General features: G+C 38.7%; 2 protein-coding genes across 3 annotated transcripts; both read right to left on the bottom strand.

Moving 5' to 3' along the window:
• Nucleotides 1-888: 888 nt before the first annotated feature.
• On the bottom strand, nucleotides 889-5539 carry LOC106700106 (coiled-coil domain-containing protein 92-like). Of its 2 annotated transcripts, none has more exons than XM_014474202.2 (4): nucleotides 5275-5539; nucleotides 4958-5106; nucleotides 3309-3356; nucleotides 889-2241 (listed from the first exon to the last, which is right to left on the bottom strand). In XM_014474202.2, exons 2-4 carry the CDS (start codon nucleotides 5085-5087, stop codon nucleotides 1559-1561), a joined length of 861 nt encoding a protein of 286 aa, XP_014329688.1. In that variant the 5' UTR covers nucleotides 5088-5106; nucleotides 5275-5539; the 3' UTR covers nucleotides 889-1558. The 2 variants fall into 2 exon arrangements, with proteins under 2 accessions (XP_014329688.1, XP_023197712.1); XM_023341944.1 differs by having other exon boundaries at nucleotides 4958-5143.
• A 41-nt stretch (nucleotides 5540-5580) lies between these two features.
• Nucleotides 5581-16391, bottom strand: LOC102217471 (F-box only protein 40-like). Its single transcript, XM_023341886.1, has 9 exons — nucleotides 16303-16391; nucleotides 15463-15485; nucleotides 13736-14285; nucleotides 12703-13175; nucleotides 10906-11085; nucleotides 9517-9758; nucleotides 8599-8730; nucleotides 7581-7854; nucleotides 5581-6603 (listed from the first exon to the last, which is right to left on the bottom strand). Exons 2-9 carry the CDS (start codon nucleotides 15463-15465, stop codon nucleotides 6400-6402), a joined length of 2058 nt encoding a protein of 685 aa, XP_023197654.1. The 5' UTR covers nucleotides 15466-15485; nucleotides 16303-16391; the 3' UTR covers nucleotides 5581-6399.
• Nucleotides 16392-16658: the final 267 nt, after the last annotated feature.

Here is a 16658-nt window from a genome sequence, read left to right on the forward strand (position 1 = left end):
GCTATTAATATTTTAACAGGTTGCTAGTAGGTTTTATGATGCATTCTGGGACAACCGGCCCTTTAAGAACATTCATGATGTTGATATGGCCCAAAATGAAAATGAGCTGGACATCCCTGACATGCAGGATTTTATCCAGACAGAAGACAAAAATATGGATGAGGATGCCTGTTCGTGAGTTGTTTCAAGAGTTATTGTAGAAATATTGGAGCAGATACATCTGCTCAGATATCCTGGTTAGATTTCAAAATGTCAGTTTTTTCAGTCTCGATATCCTTGGATCAATAATTTTTTATAAATGTAAGCATAAAAACCCCTAAATTCAGCTGGTATATAATATTATTATGCATTTTAATGATTGAACTGATTAAAAATACTAAAAAATAGTTTTAGAAAGTTGATTTCAGTCGTACTTTACATTATATAAAAAGCACAATATGTAATCAGTCCAGGTGTGAGAGAATTAAGTTATTTTTTTGGGACTAATAATCAGTTTTTCCTCTGCTTTGAGTTCCCCACCTTTTCCAAATTTAGTCATGTTATAACAACAAATGTTGATTAATTTTGTCAGGATTTATATAAGGTAGTTATGAAGCAGGAGGAAGAGAGTATTTATATAAATACCTGCTGCCAGTGCCGACTGCTTGTGGGATTAAACTTGAATGTCTTTTTGGACATGTGTCTTTCACAACTGGAGGAAGGAGTTTTGTCAAATTAGATCAAGCTCAGACAGTGTGGACGGGGAGCTTCTGTGAAAAATGGATTATTTGTATTTTTACAGTTCTTCCTCTTTGTAACATCACCAGGCCGGTAGAGGAGTCACACCTGCGTATTAAAATGTTCTAAGAAAAGTTTTTTTCTCAGTGAAAACAGAGATGACAACATGAGTTATGGTTTGCCATAACAAGGCAAATTGTATGAATTTAATAAAGTGCAGGTAATACAACATTTCCTTTTCAAGTGACCATCCTAAACATAAAGCTGGTTCTAGGGCTGCACCGATTTACCAGCCAGTCGATTTATCGGCACAGATTTCCTTAATTTTGGGAGATCGGTGATCGGTCGATACTTACATGTGAAGCTGAACTCATCCACCTCAGCAAATACCTAAAAATCCGCCACTGTCCTCTTCAGCTCTCACTTAAGAGAAGTTTGACCGACAGACCGGCACACCATGTCTGCACATTTTAAGGTAACAATAGTCACCCCACTATTGTTACAAACTCAGTGACTTTCTTGCTATATTTAGCAACATTTCAGACAAAAAACAAATTGGTATCGGCCAAATTCAGAATCGGCAGGTCAGGTTTTCGGCGCACCCCTAGCTGTCCCAGCTGGTGAAAGCATTCACTGAACCCAGATGCAACTCTGCTTTTTAGATTATAGGCAAACACAATCAGCTGTGGTAAACTCTAAACCTTTCCAGGACATTTCACACCCTTAATTGGGTAAATGTATAAATACATCTAAGTCTAGTTTAGATGAACCATTTCCTGTGACGCTAAGTCATAAAACTTAATTTTTCAGATTTCTACAGACTGCTCCTCGGAGTTAACGGTCACAGAGCCGTCTCTCCCTCGCCTGCGCCCATATCCACCCTCCTGGGCACCCTGCTGTCCTCTATGTCCTCCCACTCGTCCTCCCCATCCTCACCGTCCTGCAGCCTCATTGGCCGGCTCCAGCGGAGGAGGCGGTACCTGAGCGGCACCAGGAAGAGGGCGGGGTCAGGCATCGGGTGTGGACTCTGTGGTGACGTGACTCTCTCCTGTGGGATGCAGGCTCTAACCCTCTCCTCCCTCACACTGATGTTCTTCCTGGGTCTCCCCTCCGGCTGGACGGAGGAGGCACCGGGATGAGGAGACAGAGGCCAGCCCGACCCTCCTTCTTCCTCTTCCTCCTCCTCCTCCTCCTCCTCCTCCTCCTCCTCCTCCTCCTCCTCCTCTCTTTTCCCCCTCTGCCGCTGCTGGAAAAGTTTCAACCGTGCGCCATGCAGCTCGTGGTGCAGCGTCGTCGTCATGACGTTTTGCCGCTGAAGTTCTCGATTCAGCAATGTGATCTTGTGGCTGCGGCGCTTCAGCTCCTCCAGGAACCGCCGCTCCTCCTCCCGCAGGCTCCTCCCGAGTGCCACAGCTCGGGCCCGGCCGGCCCGCAGCTCCCCGCGCACCGTGGCCGTCATGCACTGCTGCCGCTCCAGGAGGCGCTCTGCGGCCTCGCAACGCGCCGCCAGCTCTGCTTCCTCCTCTGACGGACAAAAACAAACGCATACCCAGAGCTGGGTAGTAACTAGTTACATTTACTTGAGTACCTTTTTGAAAAAAAAAAGTACTTTTAGGAGTATTTTTACTGCGCTGTACTTTTTACTTGATTCATTTTATTGTGAAGTATCTCTACTCACTGAATTAAAAACAAACATGTAACCAAAAACTCACCAAACACAGACCTGCAGTTTTTAAAGCTTTTTTACAGAAAGAAACTGATTTGGGAAAAAATATTATTTTTCCTGATTTTGTTATTTTTGGTCCTTAAAATATGAAATACCAGTTCTTGACGTTTTGCCAAATACTTTTATACTCTTGGTATTCTTGGATGACTACATTTTACTTTTACTTGGGTAACTTTATTATAAAGTATTTCTACTCTTACTTAAGTAAAATTTCTAGATTCTCTTCACACTGAATTAAAAACAAACATGCTGTAACCAAAAACTCACCGGACTCAGACACACACCTGCAGCTTTTGTTAAAGTTTTCCTAAGTTTTTAATTGAAAGAAAAATGATTTAGAAACATTTATTTTTGCCTGATTTTATTATTTTTTTGCTACTTATATGAATTATTGTCATTTTGGTCCTTAAAATATCAACAGTTACACTTAACTTTGTATTTTGGTCTGTTTGATCACGTAATTTTTAATATTAAATGATTGATAATTTGTTCAGTTACTCAGTACTTGAACTGCCTTGTTGCTGGATTGATTGATATGTAGTTTACATTAAAGCAGCTGTATGTAACTTATAAAAAATATTTTTTTACATATTTGTTGAAAATGCCACTCTGTCGTGACAGTTTATGAAACAGAAACTGGGTAAAATAGGAGTAAAGTAGGCATACTTTTCATTCCCACTTCAAAATAACACATTACATAAAAGCAGAATAAGACATGTAGAAAAGATTATGAAAGTTCACATTTCTCTTTAAAGCTAATGATTATTTTTGTTTCGTCTAAGACAGAAAACAGTTGAAATAGTTTATTTTTTTACATTTTTAATAGTTAATTTGGATTAATTACTTATTAAATCTAAATTCTTACCTGCTGTGTTTCTGTCAGGAAACTTGGAGTCCAGCTCACAGCTCAGCTCTGCACAAAGGATGAGGCAAAGTCAGATTAGAGATTACAGACTGAGGAGAATAATCCATAATATAAACATCCACAGAGATGAATCCAGATTAGGAATGCAAGTTATTGATTAATGAGTAGATTGCTCTAATCGATAACAATTCATTGATAAGCGTCTATTTTCTTAGAAACTTGAGTTTTGTCTTGTGCCAAGATGGCCGACAGGTTTCCCATAACATAAAAAACTACATTTTACATAACAAGCTGAAGCTGTTCCATCACGCTGCACCTCGGCTGAATAAGAGCGACAGAGGTGTAACTTACAGAGATTGTTGAAAATATTGAAAGCAGAACCCACATCAGACTTTGTTTGGACCGTTTCTCCTGTTCTGGCGTGGCGCCGCCATCTTTTACTAGTTAATCAATTGGAACTCATTTTAATCTACAATTAATCCTAAATTGATTTTTTTTTCTTTTGAATCCATATCTGAGATTAGAGCTGGATGACATGGTTGAAAATTGTATCACTATAAATTTGTTTCTCATCAGTCGATATCAATAATTGCCGATCAATAATTATTGATTCATTTTTTGAAATACTGCCAAACTGGTGGAGTGACCTTTCTTATTTAATCCACAGTTTTCACTCCACGCCACTGTGTTTTTTGTTTGTTTTGTTTTTAAGCAGCTATGAGGCGCAGTGATGAAACCTCAAACTGCTGCTGTGCAAGTTACTCAACAGGTTGTTGCTAGGTAACCATAAGTTACTCAACAGGCTGTTGCTAGGTAACCATAAGTTACTCAACAGGCTGTTGCTAGGTAACCATAAGTTACTCAACAGGCTGTTGCTAGGTTACCATAAGTTACTCAACAACTTGTTGTTAGGTAACACAAAAAGAACACAAAATCTTACCAAGTATTTTTGTCCAGTTTTTAGTTCAAATATTTTTTACTACACTTGAGGTAAGACCAAACTAACTTACAAGAAACGTTTCAGCAATAAATAAGTACTAGTTATAAGTCAATAATTTCTTAATATTTATGAAAAAGTACTTGCTTTATTGGCAGAGTATTTTACTTATAACATAGGAAAATGTTTTGTTATCAGTGGAATAATCTGCCAATGGAAAAAGGACTTTTAAAAATCAATATTAAGGATTTATTTAGTTAAAATAAGCTCCTTTATCTTGCTGAAAAGTTGCTTGTAGGTTAATTTTGTCTTATTTCAAGTGTACTGATATACTGGCACTAGAAACTACTTGGTAAGATTTTGTGTTTTTGCAGTGAGTAAGCTAGCTGATGCTACCAACCTTTCTGGTCAAGAGAAGTTGAGCAGCCTACATTTCCCAGAATGCTTTGTGGTTCAGTGACTATTCTATATACTAAATATTCTATCAGATGGCTTATTTATTGATATTGATCATGTCACGAGTCTGTTGTGATATTGTTAGTGATTTACTGTCAAGCCTGATCCAAGATGAGCGTAACTAAAGAATTTCACTACAAATGCCTTAAAGCAGAAACTTCCCGTTTGGATTTGATGCTTCTACTCCCGCCCTCCTTTTGTAATACCGCCCTGGGCAACCATCCATATCAAATACGGGCAGATTGGTGGGACTGACCGTGACAGCGCCTCTTCAGGTGTGTGATCTCCAGCTGCAGACCGGTCAGCATGGTCAGGTGCTCCTGCTTCAGGAAGCAGATCCCCCTGTCAACGCTGGCCACCTGCTGCTCCAGCCTCCCGGCGTCCATGGCTCAACCTTCACGCAACCTGAGCAGATGTTAGCAGCGGGACGTCAGACGCAGCACTAAGATTTAATATAAGAAAAGAGCCATTTAGTGAAAATAGCAGCTGTGTCACTCATCTCATGATTGATTTCGCTGCATGTGTTTTTCAGCTGTAGCAGCGTTTTAATAAAAATCCCTGTCTGTGGCCTACCGTGATACTGAAGCGGTATCCAGCTCAAAGCGTGTCTCATGGATCTTCGTACTGTCCTGGACCGGTGTCTCTGTCCTCGCTGCAGCGAAAATGCGGCGAACAAAAGCCCGACCAGTGCGCTAAACTACCGTCTTCTGCTGCTTGGATGCGCTTCCAACTATTTCCCTGTCCGCATTCTGCAAAGCATGAATGAATCCTGCAGGATCAGGCTGAGTGGAGTAACCTACTCTTCACCTTCTGCTGCGCTCACAACAAAGCACTGAGCTATGAGGGGTTATTAGTGCCACCAAGAAGGAAGAGACGGAGAACAAGGAGGAGGGGCTTTATTACGCAGACATGAGTCTGACTTTGATTTGAAAACATGTTGGACAGTTCACAGACACGTTTTAAAGAAAAGGCCTTTTTATTTTTAAGATTTCAAACAAAACATTAAAGCTTTTTGCTACTCACAAATACCAAAAATATTCACTCATATCTGAACATAAAATATCCTATTCTTATCAAGATTAAAATTATCACAGCCCAACTTTTTACAACAGCTTCAACTCCTCTGGGAAGATTTTCCACAGAGTTTCTGACCATTTTTCCAGAGGCGCATTTGTGAGGTCAGACACTGATGTTGGACAACCAGGCCTCCCTCACATCTTCCATTCTTATTTACCGCATAAGGGTTTTATTGGGTTGAGGTCAGGACTCTGCCAACTTCTTCTAAACTAAACTCACTCATCCATGTTCTTTATGGAATAGAAAGTAGAAAGAAGTAGAAACTAATCCCACGTACTCTCAATCATTAAATTGACAAAAACATCTTGAAACCCTACTCCTCAATTCAATTCCTCAACGCGGAACATTCTGCCACAGAAAACACTAAAACTACCAAGACTTGTGAAAAACAAAGAGTTTAGTTTAGCTTAGTGCTATGCAACCTTCACTGTGTCACATAGCACTAAATTAATAATACACCTACATTTAATTGACAGAAATGTTCGTCTTTTTGCCATCTAGCGTTGTTCATATGGGTTTAGAGATTCTCACATGCTAAAACTAAAACATATCTTAAATGCAATGCTACATTTGAATATAAATGGGTTTAACACAAGAAGCAGAGGTTCTTCTTCACTGTTGTCATCTTTGTCCTGTAAAGTGATTGAGGAGACTCTGACCCTTCGGACTCTTCTGCTGTTTTTCAGTAATGAAGGGGAGGGCAACCCGTTCCTTCTGCTCAGTTTTCTGGTAGAAAGGACAGACTTTCAGATGAGCAGAAATCGGAGGTATGTCGGCCATGTTCCATGAATCCACAGCAGAGAACAGATGACTGAACTCCCACACCTGGAGAGAAAAAGAAGCAGCGTTATGAGGACACCAGCTGTGTTTCTATTACAAACGTGTTTGTCGCTATTCTGCTATTGTCCAAAAAAACACAATTTCCCAACTGCAGTGTTTCCCTTATACAAGAAATGCAATTAAAATCACATTTGAATTAGCTTGCTCACACTTTAAGTCATTAGAAATTATGTCAGTGACGGACATAAATAGTTGCATAAGATTATATTAATAATTCATCCGTGGCATTCATCATTTATCAGCCAATCAGAGGAGACATGGTGTCTAGTTGGGAGCGGCTGCATGTAGGGGAAATTGTAGTCGCTGATTTTACACATTGAAGCTTTTAATGAACTGTGAGAGATCTGGTGGAACCAGAGTAAACAAACCAAACAAGTAAACAAACCAAACCATCATCCTCCTTCCGCTTCCTGTCGTCTTCTTCGTTGTTTTCACCAGTAGTGTAGATGTGAAAAAAGTGTTTCCAGTACAAGTTTCCATTCTATACGGCTGAAAAACCACCTCAGGTTAGCGCAAAAACCTTTTTTATTGAAAAGCGCGAGTTTTTTAAAAATCAGCGCGTTTCCATTAAGTAAATTTATTTTCATAATTTAAATTTGTGCAACTGTTTGATTAATGGAAGCGCAGCTACTGACAGCAGCTTGTGGTGGACTGGATGGTTTGTTCTAAGGTAAAGATCTGCTGTTGCTGTATCAACCTTCCAGACGTCTCAGGTCTTCTAGTTCTGGTTCTGGTCTGCTCTGCGTCCCCAGAAACAGAACCAAATCTGGAACAGACCTCCAGAAAACTACCAAACATCCGAAACACTGAGTTCCTTTAAATCTAGACTAGAAACCCAACTGGTTAGAGTTCCTTTTGCACAACATGCTGATGTGCAACGGCAAAATGTAATGTTTCAGTTTCTGACTTTGTGTTTTTATGATGTAAAGCATTTTGAACTGCAGGTTTTTCTTTCTTCTCACAGGTTTGGACTTCCACTTGGCTCTTCCATGTGAGGAGCTCGTCCTCTCCCAGCGGAGCGTCACCATCCCTCGGTCCTGCAGCAGGGAGGAGCAGACCTGCCTCATGAGGCGGGACACCAGGGCCAGCTGGGACAGGGACTGGCTGTCCAGGAAGCTGGCCATGTGGCACAGCACCTCATAGGGCAGCGAGCTCAGCCGGTCCTCCCCGTCTCCAGCTTTGCCGTCCAGAGAGGGAAGAGCGTCTGGACGCAAGTTGAAACACCTCAGCTGCTGACTGTGAGAAGCAAAGAAAGCTTTGGTCAAACAGGTTGTCCAGCAGCACACTAAGGTTTTAAATAACCTTTGAACTTTTACAGATTTGTCACATTAAAAGGGCAATATTATGTACAATCAACTTTTCAAGGTTTTTAGCATCTTTTCATGTTATTCCCTCATGTTGCTTTGATTCTTTCATTCATGTCTCTATGGCATGAATTCGGCTGCTCTCACAAAGCGCTGTCTATTTACCCAAAACTCCTCCCCCATTGAGCTCCTCTAGACTAGCCAGCAGCAATTAGCAAACAGAACCCCGCTCATCATATGAATCATTTCAGTCCAACACTCCTAAGAATGGTAATAAACGGCATAATGAGAAGTATTGTTGACATGACGTGTTGAAGGCAGAGCTTCTTAAAGAGACAGAGACCCAATTTCAAAGTCAGATTTCCTTTTAGTCATGCTTCATACACCATTATATAACAACTGAAGGAAATATAATTACTTGATTGTGCTATAAAATAGCACTATGTGCTTGAAAATACATAATACTGCCCCTTTGAAACCAAAGTTTTAAAGATCTTTCTCACATGTGTGGCATGCATTCAGCCACAATTAACCTGATACTCTTTAGTGAAACCAAGTGCATTTAAAGATCAGCAGACTTTTAAGTAAAACAAAAACTCCAAGACATAAAGTCAAAAATTACAGAAAATATGTACCTGCAATCATCTAAAATATTTAAAAGCGAGGTTGTTCTCACTTGTAGGTGACGGTGGCTTTCTGTGTGGAGGGATGAAACCTCCTCTGCCTGTAGGTGCATCCCAGGTACGCCAGGGGGCACTGCTGTTCAAACCATTCACTCAGACACATCTGGATGTCGCTGTGCACAATCCTGTAAGGATAAAAACAGTTACAACACACCGGATATGTGCTTCCACATCTGAACAGTTACATCTCAGCAGAGCAAAACCTAAAAAGCAGCACAACTTCAACATATTTAGGCTCAAGTAAAAGTAAAAAGTAGCCGTCCAAAACGTTACTCAAGTAAAAGTAAAAAATTATTTGGTAAAACGGCGACTCAAGTACTGAGTAACTGATCAAAAATATCATTTAATATTTAAAAATTACATCATCAGATGGACCAAAATATAAAGTTAAGTGGAAATTTTAGTAATTTAAAGATGAAAATGACAATAATTAATTTAAGTAACAAAAAATAAAATCAGGCAAAATATGTTTTTTTCTAAATCAGTTTCTTTCAATAAAAGACTTGTGAAACTTTAACAAAAACTGCAGGTGTGTGTCTGTGTCTGGTGAATTTAGGTTAAAACATGTTTGTTTTTCATTCAGTGGGTAGAAAATCCTGAAATGTTACTCAAGAGTAGCAATACTTCAATTTAAAATTAATCAAGTAAAAGTAAAAAGTACAGCGTAGTAAAATATACTCCTAAACATAAATGTTTTCCACAAAAAAGTATTTTTAGGGAATACTTTTTTGTGGTAGTAACTAGTTACTACTCAACTCAACAATCTTTAGAAAATTTAACAAGAACTTTACAGTGAGCTGAAACCAGATTTATACACTGAGTATTTAGTTTTTTCCTCACATTAAATCAAATTTATGTATCCAGTAAATGTAGCTAGTTACTACCCAACTCTTCATCTGAGTACAACACACCTGAAGTGTGTGGCGAACTCTCTGCGGTGGAAGCTGTGACCGCAGAGGAACGTGAACGCACAGCTGGCTCTGTTGTTCCTGCTGTTTACGGTTTCCGCCTGAAGCTGCAGAAGAAGCTTCAGCGGCCGGTCCGCCATCACTTCCGCCAAGGTCGTCCTCTGCTTGAAGGGCGATGTGCGGAAAGAGTGCGTCTGCGTGCCAAAGTCCACATACAGCCCGTCTGCTCCCTTTGTCTCACTGATCTGGAAAAAAATAAGACAATTTACTGAAGTCAGTGATTATTGTGTTCAGCATCTCAACCAAAATGATCAGAAATGGATAGAAACTATCTACATTTACTCAGATACATTTACTCGAGTAACTACAATGTACTTTTTACTCTTACTTAAGTAAAACTTCTGGATTCTTTGTTCTTTCTGCGAAGAACAAACATGTTTTAACCAAGAATTCAAACACACCTGCAGTTTTTGTTAAAGTTTCATAAGTTTTATATTGAAAGAAACTGTTTTCGAAAAATGTTTATTTTATTTTATTTTGTATTTATGTTATTTATATGAATTGTTTTCATTTGATCTTTAAATACTAATATTTCTTTATGTTTTGGTCATTCTAATGATTCATTTTGAAATATTAAATGATTGATGTTTTGATCTGCCACTCAGTACTTGAGTAAAGTTTTTACCAAATACTTTTTACTCTTACTTTTGACTTTAGAAATATGTTAAAGTAGTGCTACTCTTACTCAGAGGACGATCGAGTAGCCAAAAGTAAGAATAGCACCACTTCAACATATTTTTATTCAAGTAAAAGTAAAAATTAGCCGTCCAAGAAATTATTCAAGTGAGAGTAAGAAGTATTTGGTGAAAAGTCTATTCATGTAGTGAGTAACTGATCAAATTATCAATCATTTAATATTTAAAAACTGCATCATCAGATGGACCAAAATATAAAATATATGGAAATTTCAAATCTGAAAATGAAAATAATTCATTTAAATAACATAATTACATATCTATAAACTTTTTAAACTTTTTGTCTGTTCTAAATAAATAAACCACAGAATAGCAAAATCAGACATAAGAAACATTTTTCCAAATCAGTTTCTTTCAATATAAAAAAACATCTTAAGACTTGAACAAAAACCACAGATGTTGTCTGAGTCTGGTGAATTTTTGGTTAAAACATGTTTGTTTTTCATTCAGTGGGTAGAAAATCCAGAACTCAAGTAAGAGCAGCAATACTTCATCAAAGTACTCTAGCCAAAGTAGTAAAAATACTCCCAAAAGAACATTTTTTCCAAAAAAAAGTTCCTTAGGTAAATGTATCTAGTTTCTACCCAACTCTGGTCTTACTTAAGCACATTCTCTGAACCTCTGAACATTTTTGTACCTTGTGACCCATGACTGCCATCTCAGCGTAGCCCAGCAGAGTTGCTTCAGCTTCATCTACAAACCAGTCCTCCTCACTGGCTCCCAGGTCTGATGTGTCCACGCTTCGATGTTCAGTCTGCACCCGAGCAGCCGTCTCGTTGAGATGAACCCGTCTCTTATGACGATAACTTACAGGCACCTTTCAGGAAAAAAGAATAGCTCATTTCATTTTACAAGATAAATGAGATCAGTGGAAAAACCTGTGAAAAGTAACATCATTAACTGTAGTTTTCTTGCTTTGGTTGACGAAGGTAAGCTTTGGGAGAATCAGCATTTTAATAGAGCCTTCGAGGTAATCAGCAATTTTATCTAAATTTGGTGACATTGTGGAGTTTTCAGAAACAGCAACTTGACATAATTTAATTCATATACTTATATACAAAGAAAATAAAAACAAAGCAAACAGTAGTATACTTATGAACTTGTTTCCACACACACAACCCTCTTACATCTATAGGATCATTCAATAAATTACTATTCAAGTTTATGGAAATTCAAATGATAAAGAAAATTGAAGTTCCAGCTAAGCTCCAGATTTACATTTATAATTATTTTCATTCAATGAAGAAGTTGTTAGCATATCCAAAATTGTTCAAATGCTTCTAAATATTGAATGGATACTTTTAACCAAGGTGCTAACCAGCTTTCTGAATGTTTCTTCTCTGTATCTTTATCTTTTCCACCTGTGATTAGCTCAGTCACCCTAATGTTTAAAATTTCTATGCGTTAACCATTTCATAACCTCCTTGTCATGTAGAATCTGTTTGTTTTAATGCTAATCTAAACTTATTTGTTCATGATGTCGCTTAGATTTCTTGTCAAATTTGCTGATGATGCTCTTGAATTCACATGATGAAAACTATAAAGTGAGTAAAGATGTCGGCGCGCCACAACAGTTTCTCTCAAACTGTGGTCCCCGGGCGCCCTCTGGTGGTCCGTGAGGTACTGCATGTAAACAACCGTTAATTTGCCGTTACGTTAGTAGCTCAAAGTGCTTCGCTACAGTTAGCTTACCAAGGGATCGCGTTTAAAAATAATAATGGATAATTGGATTAAGGCCTGGCCACTAAAAAGAAAACCTGAAGATGCTGGCGGATTTTTTTGTTTTGTTTTTGAACATTATTACGACGTAGCACGCAACAGAAATGCAGATCTCGGTCTGCGGCTGTGCTGATTGGGATACATGACGGTGGCTAATAACATTATTTATCTTGGGCTATCTACTGGCAGAAAGAAAATTATTGTTTTTGCTAACTCAACAAGTCCATTTTTATTTTATTATGATTCTAAATTACAAGTTGAAAGTAAAGAACTATTTTGATTTCCATGTGTTTTCTATATCATTGTAAAGCTTAGAATCCATATGTCCAGAATCTGTAAATAGTTCGAAATGACTTGTTCCTGGTTTTACTCTGACCAGTCACATTTACAAAACAGCGCCAACCTTCGCGTTAGGTGGCAATGAGACAATGAGTTGAGAGACTTTAATTTCAGGTTGTTTAAGATGTGTTATTTCTGAGGCAATTTCAAGTTATTTGGTTTGTGAGGGTTAGTTAAAAGGGGTAAGTGGTTCTTAGCCTGAATAAGTTTGAGAAACACTGGTTTAGACCAAACATAAAACTCTGGTTTGGGGTTAATTAACACATTTTTCTGTCAGGATGTGGAGCCTGCAGCTTTTTTGGAGAGTTTGAGAAACACTGCTCTACAGAATTGTTGGGTTTTTTCTGTGTGAATTTGCCAAACTTGAACTTGTCACCTTGAAAGAGTGCAGCGTCTGGACTGCAATTGGCTCCAGGCTGCCATAGACAAAGTCTTTCTCCCTGGAAGTGCAGGCCTCAATCTGCCCGAAGGCCAGCAGCATGCGTCCGTGATGCACCATGTACATGTTGTACTCCTGAGGGGTGAGCTCCTGCCCCAGCCGCTCCAGAACCCCCTCCTGCCACGGGGCCAGGCCCGTCTTACTGGTGTCAGGTGGAGGGCAGCTTCTGGGACTGGTTGTGTCCTGGCGCTCCTGTTCTGGTGCTTTCTGGCTTCTTCCCTCGTTGGCTAGTTTTTGTTTTTGTTTTGGATTTTCCAAATTCTCCTGAGCAACAGCGCAGGCGCCTCTCTCCATGCTGAACATCATCTCAAACAGATTGTACTTCTCAATGTTGATCACTGGAGGTTGTGTAATCCTCTGAGCAGTTTCTTCTGCAGCATGATTTTCAGACATGCTGCTTACAGGAAGAGCTGCAGAGGGAAACAATTGTAATCTCATTGTAAAACACGTTACAATAAGAAGTTTTTCTGTGGTTTTGTGCTTCAGTTTGAGTCTCTACTGCAGAAGTGTCAACTTTAATTTCATTTTGGGCCATATAAAAAATCTGAATGTTCTTACAGGGGCGGTTTCAAAGTAACATAAAACAGCTCATTCTGAAAGGAGTTCAAAATAAACGGACTAAAATCTCATTATCTAAGAGGAATTTTGTGTAAAAGTTGTACTGAACATGTTTCGTAGCCCACAGACCAGTGGTGCCCAAAGTCGGACCTCAAGGGCCTGCATCCTGCATGTTTTAGTTCTCTCCCTGGTTTAGCACACCTGGATCAAACGATGGCTCCATCTTCTGTCAGTGCCTAAGAAGAACACTGACATGCTGGAAAGGTTCTTACTACCACCAGGGAGAGAACTAAAACATGCAGGATCCCGGCCCTCGAGGACCGACTTTAGGCACCACTGCCATAAACCTAATTTAAGCTGTACAGAAGAAGCTCCTTTTTATGTTTCAGAACCAAGCTGCATTTTGACCAACCTTCACTTGGGTTTTGGTCTTGAACACCTCCGACTGCGATCTCCTCTCTGCTCTCCTCCTTTATGTCCTCTTCTTCTTGCTCCATAAGCTCTGGATACAGAGGCTTCATTTTGAGGCGGGCGTACAGGTCTGACTGGTCAACTAAAGCCATAGCAACATCCAAAGCCTCTCCGTGTGTCTCTCTTTCCTTCATCATGTTGTCCTGCATGGCGTTTAAGTTATTTGGGTTTGTGTCATCCACCGGCCAGCGCAGCCACTCCATGGAGCAGCAAACCACGCTGGCCGGACACACCTGCAGGTGAGCCGCCCGCAAGGAGCGGGGCAGCTGGACCGGGCAGCCGTACTCGGCGTTGAGGCACGGCACCCTCACATTGGGGCACAGCAGCAGGTGATCCTCCTCCTTGCACAGGTGGAAAACCGCTCCGCAAAGCAGACGGCAGGGAACGAGAGCGCAGCTGGCAGAAGGCTCCACCCGAGCCCTGCAGCGCCGGCTGTAGCAGGAGTCACAGTGGAGATGCTGCCGGACCCTGGAGCCGCGAGAACGGTGACTCTGAGAAACAATAACACAAAGAACAGCAGACTGTTAGCAGCAGAGAGAGGAGTTACTAGTTACCTTTACTCAATTACATTTACATGAAGTATTTCTACTCTTACTCTTATTTCTACTCTTACTTTTGAGTAAAATTTCTGGATTCTCTACACACTGAATTTTTTAACCAAAAATTTACCAGACAGACACACACCTGCAGTTTTTGTTAAAGTTTCATACGTTTTCTTATGGAAAGAAACTGATTTGGAAACATTTTCTTTTGCCACATTTTGTTATTTTTTGTTACTTGAATGAATTATTGTCATTTTTGTCCTTAAAATACCAAAAATGTCCACTTAACTTTATGATTTTCTACCCACTGAATGATAAACAAACATGTTTCAACCAAAAATCCACCAGATACAGACACACTACCTGCAGCTTCTGTTAAAGCTTTTAATTAAAAAAAACTGATTTGGAAAAAAAATTCTATTGCCTGATTTTGATATTTTTTATTACTTATACAAGTTATTGTCATTTTGGTCCTTAAAATACCTACATTTCCACTTTTAGCTCCAACTAATTATGTCATTTTTAAATATTAAATGATTGATAATTTGATCAGTTGCTCAGTACTTGAGTAGACTTTTTACCAAATACTTTTTAAATCTTGAGTAATTTCTGGGAAAGCTAATTTCATTATAAAGTATTTTTACTTTTACTAGAGTAAAATGTCTGCAGTCTCTACCATCACTGAATAAAAAACAAACATGTTTTAACCAAAAATCCACCAAACACAGACATACAACTGCAGTTTTTGTTATTTTTATTGAACGAAAAACATTTATTTTGCCTGATTTTGTATTTATTTTTTACATATATTAATTATTATCATACCAAAATTTCCACTTAACTTCACAGTTTGGTCATTTGATTAAGTAATTTTGAAATATTAAATGATTAATAATTTTATCAGTTACACAGTAATTGGGTAGACTTTTTACCAAATACTTTTTACTTTTTTTCTTGGATGGATACTGTTACTTTTACTTGAGTAAAAATATGTTGAAGTAGTGTTTCTCTTTGTTGAGTTCAGTTTATGGGTGAATCTAATGAAAATGTGTGAATTACTATATATGTTTTCAGCTAATTATGACTTGGCACTGTATCAATGCTCAACAAAAAGTTTGTCACTCACCATATTTGACTGATTTTTCTATCCTGAAAGAGAAAAAAACAAGTGAGTTTAGTACTTTAATTTAATTTCTGACACCGACTGAACATTGTGTCATAAAGCTCAAAACTCCCTCACCGTCTAGCTTCGTCTTTAAAAACAAAACCCAAAATTTGTTCAAATAAATCAGATAACTACATAAATCCGACTGAACATAACTGAAAATAAGACAAGCAGTTTCTCACTAAATGTTAGTACTTTTAAAGCTATAAACACTTAATAAAAAAATAAAGCAGTGCAACAAATTCAGTTTATGGGGCCAAATAGTAAACATTTTTCTAAGGTAGCCTGGTTGATCACATCTTAGTTTTTGCAGCTATCCTTCATTCTCAACAAGCATGTGGCGACAGTGGACAGGAAGGACTCCATTCTGCTGTTACAACTCAGTTAAACCCCAACGGTGTTAAAAAAATGACACCTTTGTGGAAAATTTTAGAACCATTATCCTGGTTTTGTGTTACATTTGAATTATAATCGCATTTAACACATGCAATAATATGCTAATCAGATTTTCACCTGTTTACTTATCTTCTGAATATTCAGTGATTAATGATTAGGATTCTGATTATTTTGAAACAAACTTATAAAAATCCATGAAAGAATTTTGACATTCTGATTCAGAGCTCTTTGTTTTTAAACAATTGAAATGGAAAATTGAAACAATGACTGCTGCTCAGTCTACTGTACAGATCTCCAAACAAACACTAGAACCAGTTAAAATCTTTATCATCTACTCTTAAATTAGCTGCTCAACCCTCGACGTCTTGAAATTTAAACAAACTCAAAGACTCGGAGGTGATTTACCAAATCGCCGGCCAGACGTGTCGTTTTGTCTCCTTGGTTTTATAACGTCGCTATCAGGTCTGCGTTTTGAACTGGCAGGTTAAAATTAGCCAAGGAGCAGTGAGCAGGTTCCCAAGGAGAAATACCCCCCCCCCACCCCAACAACCCCTCCCCACCCCAACCACCCCAACCAGCGTCACGCTGCAGCAGATCGTTTGAAATTTAAAACCTTTTTAAAATCTTTATCCACGTCTAAATTAATGTGAGTTTTATGATCTGTGACAATAAATGCAACCAATAACACACACAGGAAGTGATATAATGGATTAAATATTGCACTTGTAAATATCAACTGAAGGATCAAATTTTGCTAATAA

Source organism: Xiphophorus maculatus, chromosome 11 (assembly GCF_002775205.1).
Source record: "Xiphophorus maculatus strain JP 163 A chromosome 11, X_maculatus-5.0-male, whole genome shotgun sequence".
Classification (NCBI taxonomy): Eukaryota; Metazoa; Chordata; class Actinopteri; order Cyprinodontiformes; family Poeciliidae; genus Xiphophorus; species Xiphophorus maculatus.

What these genes read in the sequence shown, in the direction of transcription:
- LOC106700106 (XM_014474202.2), bottom strand. Translation starts at nt 5,087, where the DNA reads ATGGACGCCGGGAGGCTGGAGCAGCAGGTGGCCAGCGTTGACAGGGGG. An exon ending in CCTGAAGAGGCGCTGTCACG is followed by an intron (nt 3,357 to 4,957) that starts GTCAGTCCCACC and finishes TCCTTTGTGCAG; the next exon opens with AGCTGAGCTGTGAGCTGGAC. An exon ending in TCCTGACAGAAACACAGCAG is followed by an intron (nt 2,242 to 3,308) that starts GTAAGAATTTAG and finishes TTTGTCCGTCAG; the next exon opens with AGGAGGAAGCAGAGCTGGCG.
- LOC102217471 (XM_023341886.1), bottom strand. An exon ending in AAAGCCACCGTCACCTACAA is followed by an intron (nt 7,855 to 8,598) that starts GTGAGAACAACC and finishes TGCTTCTCACAG; the next exon opens with TCAGCAGCTGAGGTGTTTCA. An exon ending in CCAAGTGGAAGTCCAAACCT is followed by an intron (nt 6,604 to 7,580) that starts GTGAGAAGAAAG and finishes TTTTCTCTCCAG; the next exon opens with GTGTGGGAGTTCAGTCATCT.